The sequence below is a fragment of the Leptopilina boulardi genome, unplaced genomic scaffold (assembly GCF_019393585.1).
Source record: "Leptopilina boulardi isolate dan_hultmark-lab unplaced genomic scaffold, ZJU_Lbou_2.1 LbouV2_178, whole genome shotgun sequence".
NCBI classification, from domain to species: domain Eukaryota; kingdom Metazoa; phylum Arthropoda; class Insecta; order Hymenoptera; family Figitidae; genus Leptopilina; species Leptopilina boulardi.
In genome coordinates this window covers 23,129-30,122 of record NW_026137727.1, presented here as the reverse complement: position 1 = coordinate 30,122, position 6,994 = coordinate 23,129, and the positions used below count along the sequence as shown (strand labels likewise).

Here is a 6,994-nt window from a genome sequence, read left to right as displayed (position 1 = left end):
TCAAAGCCTTTTGTAGCAGCACTTACATATTTGTTTGGAGGATCCAAAAACCAGTCGCGAAGAATTTTAACATTTCTGACAGCACAATTTTCAGTATAAAGAGTATGATGCGTACATATTGTTAACAAATCAGTCTTAAGTTTTTTTAAAGAAGGACATTCGAAATCTTCTAAATTTTGTACATTCAACACATATTTCTCTAACCATGTTTTCTTTTCTAATCCTTTAACGTAAATTACGCTAGCGCCTTGAAGTATTTCTCGTAGAATAGGACGAAGTTCATCATATGAGACATCTCCAGCTGCCCAATGGATTCCATGGTAGTTGTGTGTTAACCAGCGATTTTCACTTTTATAGCGTCCTGGCAATGAATTCCACGTACAAGGTGATTCAAATAGGTAGACAAGTGGTTGAGCATCTGGTTGAAGAGGAAGTATTGCCAACTCTTTGAAAATAAAATCGTTGTAGGGTCTTTTAAATCCTTGGACGTCTACAATGAACTCCATGTTGAACCAGAAATGAATTTTTTGGCTGAAAACTACTGCATTTATACTCAATCATACTCCCTCCACTTTATCCCCTCTCCTCTACAGCAGCTTCTTGACGACGCCGCTGATTGGTTTATATTGTACAACGCGGTCATGAATAATGAGGCAATATGCAGTGGTCTCAGCCGGCATATTATTTCCTGATTCAAATTCTAAACGTACATCTACTGATGCTTGTTTAAGAAACTCATTTTGTTTTGAACAATCAATAACAATTAGAGGAAATAGTTGTTTAAAAATAGCCCTTGTTAAAATAGGTTCTGAGTCTTTTCCATAGTAAGAACTTTGAAAATTAGCATACATTTCATAAAGCAGAGCATACTGATTTTGATCAAAGTTTAGATTTAAATTTCCATAAGGGTAATATTGTGAATTTAAAAATAGTTTAACATTTGTAATGTTACAATGATCAAAATGACAGGCATATTTTTTTCGTTTATCTTTTCTTGCTGTTTGAAATCCTACAATTACATATCGTGGTTTCTCCAATTGTGTTGATGTTTTTATTTGCCATAGGACTTTTGAACTTGTTGGAAGTAACGGATACTCGTACATTTCCCATGATCGAAAACTTATTGAAATTAAAGGATCTTTTTCAATAAATTTCAATAATTTTATTTTATTATTATCAGCTGGTAAAACGTATGGTACCATCCATTCTAGTTTATTGATGAAAATTTTAAATTCTTCATCAGCTCCTTGACCTGTTTGAATTATAGCATTAGTGTCATTACGTGCTCTTGTTAAAATAAGTTCATGTTTAGCGTTCATAACAATTTTCTTATAATCCTCAGCAAAACCAAAAATCATGCCAAGTGGTATTGTAATATCAAAGTATCCATTTTCTAAAGAAATTCTTGCATCAGCTGTAATTTTTGAAAACCCTGCATTTTCAATTAGATTTAATTGAGGTGGAGTCAGAGATACTAAATTTTTCATAATAGTTGTATGTCCAACGTATTTGCATCGATCAATCTCGATACCATTTAATTCATAGCGAATTTCATCAAATAAAAAACATATTGCATTGCTACTTAAGTGCACGTTTTCTGTAACAGCAATACCATCATTTTTAGTCAATTTCCCAAATATGTGCAATGAACTTTTACTCGGTAGAATACATAAATCTTGATGTTGAACTGCAATTCGAATTTCATCACTATTGTTAAAAGAGGATGAAGCATACGGTTGATGAGCATGAATTTCATAATGAGCTATGGACTCATCAAAATTCACTGCTGCTGGAATGTTGAGAATTTCGTCCATTTTTGTTGCAACAACACCCAAAAAATATATAAATTATTTGTCTTGGCGTTTTCCTTGAGGTATAACTTTTAGACCTAGTTTTTTCAGGAACAGGTGATTCTGAGGTGTTAACACCTTGTGAGACAAATTTAAACTGATTTGTCTTTGGCATGTTGGCTGACTTTTATAGTTTCCACCAACTTTTTGATTATATACAATTCCCATTACATTGACTTTATGTGCAATCGGGTAGTTATAGTTTCTCCTCGAAAATTAATCAAATCACCGTCCTGATCGACAATGCGGAGTTGAATATTATGTATTGTCTTGACAACAATCGGAAGGTAAATGACGTGTGCTGGCACTTCCACAATCTTATATCCTGGTGGAACGCTAGGGAAGAATTCATGGATAGTGTGGGCTTTTTGATTATTTATATATGCTCCAGATGTAATACTACACTCAACTCTGACTGAATTTACCTTGAGAATGGCTACAGGTAAATCAGAGATGTGCGTTTGATTAGGTGATAATTTCCGGGGTGTAAATCCTAATAATTTACCAATTGAATCTTTATGTTTAAAATCAATTGGTAAATTTGATTCAACTAAACTGCGCAATGTATTGTTATTAGGTTTTATACTAATAACAGTTCCAAGTTTCACTGAATTTTTTATACATGTTTCAATATCTGTGATTTCATAACTCCCAGTTGGTATATCAATTATATGATTACCAATGTAAAATTTATTGTTACCTTGATCAATATTGGGAATAGAATTAAAAGTCAGTAATTCAACAAGACCGAGGACATAATTTTTATTTGGATTAAGTTCTATTGGTGGGAAATATTCAGATTCAAGAACTGAACTGTTTCCACTTAGTGTTAAAGTAAACGAATCACTCATGATGCTGTCAGTTTATATACTAAAAGATTACAAAAGTTACACGTTCTTATATACACTAAAGCTGCTCTTAACATTAAGTTGTTCATATACTAAAAGATTACAAAGTTACACGTTCTTATATAGACTAAAGCTGCTCTTAACATTAAGTTGTTTACATAAAAATTTTAAACATAAATGTCCACACACATAAGTATCATAATTCTGATATCTTTCATGATTATATTTTATTAAGCTACCATCACCCAAGTATATGATTAGATCTGTTGGTGGAGGAAGGTTGCCAAAACTATCAAAATACATTATTTCGTTATTACATTTTTTATATGCCACCCAATGTGTTCCTGGGCCTTCTTTGTTATCTAAGTTAATAATTCCTGACTCATATCGATAAGGTCCTTTTAAAGATAGTTCATTTCGCATGAAAACTCCACGAAAATGTGGTATTTTCATAGTTTTAGCATATTTCAACAGATCAAAATCAGTTAGAGGACGGTGAGGTAGCTTCAATACAAGTTTTTTTTCTTCCTTAATGTTGGTTTCTTCTTCTTTTTTAATCCTTTCCCCTGAATGTATGGTTTAATATGAAGACCAAGTCCTTGTCGGTAGGGTTTGAGATGTAATCCTTTTCCAAGCGATATTGCTTCCATTACTTTATTATGTCGTTGAGCTTCAACAAGTTGTTCCTTGGCAGTTTTAGCCTTATTTACAGCTTTCACTATACCTGAAGCTCCACCAGCAAGAGCTCCTAAAGCACTAAGTCCAGCAAAAATTGGAACTAGTGGTAAAATACCACCAACTTTAGAAGGTACAGGTAGAATTCGCGGTGACAAAATTTTTGATTTACCACCAGCATTCTTTATTGCTTCTTTTGCACCAATCAGAGCAGCTTGAATTGATTCTCCAGAATTATGATCGGGTAGCATACTTTTTCTAGCAGCATCAACAACTCTTCTTAATGCTAGTCGCTTTTTCTTACACATGGTTTTCCTTTTTTTCTTCCTAATTAAAGACTTTTTCTTTCTTTTCATTCCCATACCTAACGTTGATTTAGCTTTCATCGTTCCAGATATCGCTAAAGCTGCTGCCTTTTCACTGATACTAGAATCCTTAGCTGTAACACGTTGCCACGCCTTTTCAGCTAGCTCTTGGTCTGCAACGTTTCTTGCTTCAATGTTTTCTCTATTTTGTGAATATGCAATGTCATGTGCTTTACATGCAGCGTCTAATGGGTTAACACCTTTATCACCACGTGCCAATCTTTTTGTCAACTTTGTACCGGGTCCACAGAATTGGTATCCAGGTAAATGTAATTCAAAAGGTAAACTATTGATAATACGGTTAACTAATCCTCTACCACGACAAAGATGTTTTTTATCACTTCGATGTAAAATCATTCTACACTCTATGAAGTTTGATATGCAACTGACTGTAAGACTATAAAAGCCGAGTATTTATAGTTTACAGAGCAGTTACTGTCAAGATGCAGTTCACGAAACAACCTGTAGCACTCCCAATCACAAGTATTGACGTTGAAAGTAGTGAGAAAAAAATTCAACGTCATGGTAGCTTGTTTTCAGATAGCATCCGAGCTGTCTTTTGTGGTCCCTCAAATTGTGGTAAAACAAACGCTCTTCTCTCTTTAATTATACATCCAAATGGTTTAAGTTTTGAAAATATTTACCTATACTCTAAATCTCTGCAGCAGCCAAAATATCAATTTTTGAAAAATGTAATTCATGACGTGGATGGAATTGAATACTTTCCATTTAGTGAGCATGAAGAAGTAGTATCTCCAAAAGATGCTAAACCAAACTCAATATTCATCTTTGATGATATTGCTTGTGAAAAGCAAGACAATGTTAGAGCTTTCTTTTGTATGGGTAGACATGTAAATGTTGACAGTTTCTACTTGTGTCAAACATATGCTCGTATTCCAAAACATCTAGTCCGAGATAATGTAAATTTACTGGTGCTTTTTAGACAAGATGAAAAAAATTTAAAACATGTCTACGAAGATCATGTAAATACAGACATGTCTTATACTCAATTTCGTGATTTATGTTCAGAATGTTGGAAATCTGATAAATATGGATTTGTCGTTATTGATAAAGATAGGAATTTTAATGAGGGAAGATATAGAAAGGGATTTGATTGCTTTATTACACTATAAATATAAGGACTTTATTTCATTTTAAATTAGTATAGTTTATGTTATCAAGACGAAAACATGTATCGAAAAGAGCAAGAAACATTGCGTCAAATAGCAAAAGCAAGCGACGCTATTAGACGAAAACATCGCTTACTTAAAATGGGTAAAGAGGCTGCAGAGACATTGTTAAAAGAAACTCTGCAACCAATAGTTACACCTCTTCAAAAGTTGGCAAATGTAACTGAAACTCCTTTCAAAAATGTTAAAATTGAAAAATTCAAGAAAGATATTAATGATTTCTCTTTTTCAACTGCTGTTGACGATGATGAAGAATTTGATAAAACTTTACTAAATTCAACTTTTCTTGATAAGAGTAATAACTTTGAAAAAGAAGAAGATTATGAAAAAATTACAAATAAATTTATTTTTATGTTAGATAAAAATAGAAAACTGTTTTTAGATACGGTTTATGGAGTACGTAAACTTGCCAACGGTTCTTTTATGATTGGTGATACACCTATTGAATTTGAAGGTTCACATATTAAGCTTGTTGGAAAGAAAAATTATTTAAAAACTGCTGGGTTACTCGAACTATTATTTAAACAAAAACCAAAAGAAGCTTTAATAAGTTCAGATGATTTTTTAAATTACAAAGAAATTCTCATTGCTACGAATGCACATCGAAAAAATTATAGTCCAAGTGAATCTGTCAACATAAGTAGAACTTCCAAGTACACTGATGTTATTGCAAAACTTATCAAAAGTACACCAAAGAAAAGTGGTGGTGGTGGTGGTTCTTTAAAGAAGCATAAAAATATATTACCACAATTTATGATTGCAAAAAGACAATTTAATCCAGACTACATCTATTGGGATGATCCAAATGAACTCGTTGACCGTTTACGACTACTCATAGGATCACAGCAAGCTGGTAATCCAAGTCATAATAATGAGATTATGTCAATTATCGAAGAACTTCGTGAAGCTCGAATTATATATTAAGAGAGAGCATAAAGAAGAAGTGCTTAGTATTACAATGAGCATTGATGTGTTCGGACATTCTTTAACACGACGTGTTGCCTCTGCAAGTCGTGGACTGCCTGGACCTTCTGGTATTGGATTTAAAGTTACTCCAAGTGGAGATTACAATATTGAAGGCAAAAGACTTTGTAACGTTCAAGATGCTGAAGAGCTGCATGATGCAGTAAATTTACGACTTGTACAACAAATTATCCGAAACGAGATAAAAACTATCTTTCAAATTACATCTTCATTAAGATCAGCCATTGATGATTTGAATATTTTAGTACAAGTTGTTGAAGATAGAGTTAACGAAAAACTAAAACAAATTAAATTACAACAAAATATTATTATCAAGGAAACTACATTTATTCCAAATGATGAATGATAAAAAGTTAACAGTTGTAACTGAACTGCATAAACAAGCGAGAAGGAATTATCCTCGTCGTAAAGTTCAAATGCGTGGCATAGATGAAACCTGGCAAGCAGATTTGGTAGAAATGATACCTTACTCCTATTCCAATAAAGGTTTCAAATACATGCTCACAGTAATAGACATATTTTCCAAATATGCCTGGGCTGTACCTGTAAAAAGTAAAAATGGAAAAGATATTTCTTCAGCCATGAAATTAATATTAAAAGAAGGTCGTATTCCAAAAAATTTACACACTGATAGAGGCAAGGAATTTTATAACTCTGAATTTCAGAGTTTAATGCAAGAATTCAATATTAATCTCTATTCGACTTATAGTAATTTAAAAGCATCAATTGTTGAAAGGTTTAACCGCACTCTAAAAAATATGATGTGGCCTGAATTCAACTTACAAGGCAATTACAAATGGTTTAATCTTTTACCAATTCTCATATCAAAGTACAATAATAAAAAACATCGTACGATTGGTATGAAACCTAAAGATGTCACCGTAGAAGATACAAGAGAACTGATGAGACGTATCCGTAAATTAAGAAAAATTCTAATGAGAAGACAAAAATTTAAAGTTGGAGATAGAGTTCGAGTCAGCAAACATAAAAACATCTTTGAAAAAGGATACACCCCCAACTGGACAACGGAAATATTCACTGTAGATCAAGTAAAACGAACAAAACCAGTTACATACAAACTT

The 6,994-nt window shown here is 32.8% G+C and overlaps 2 protein-coding genes across 2 annotated transcripts; one reads left to right on the top strand and one right to left on the bottom strand.

Moving 5' to 3' along the window:
* Nucleotides 1–587: 587 nt before the first annotated feature.
* On the bottom strand, nucleotides 588–1,814 carry LOC127277724 (uncharacterized). The gene is made up of 3 exons (XM_051299037.1): nucleotides 1,253–1,814; nucleotides 968–1,138; nucleotides 588–721 (listed from the first exon to the last, which is right to left on the bottom strand). The coding sequence occupies exons 1-3, from the start codon at nucleotides 1,812–1,814 to the stop codon at nucleotides 588–590; spliced, it is 867 nt and encodes a 288-aa protein (XP_051154994.1).
* Nucleotides 1,815–4,928: 3,114 nt separating this feature from the next.
* On the top strand, nucleotides 4,929–5,852 carry LOC127277723 (uncharacterized). The gene is made up of 3 exons (XM_051299035.1): nucleotides 4,929–5,223; nucleotides 5,311–5,643; nucleotides 5,710–5,852. Exons 1-3 carry the CDS (start codon nucleotides 4,929–4,931, stop codon nucleotides 5,850–5,852), a joined length of 771 nt encoding a protein of 256 aa, XP_051154992.1.
* Nucleotides 5,853–6,994: the final 1,142 nt, after the last annotated feature.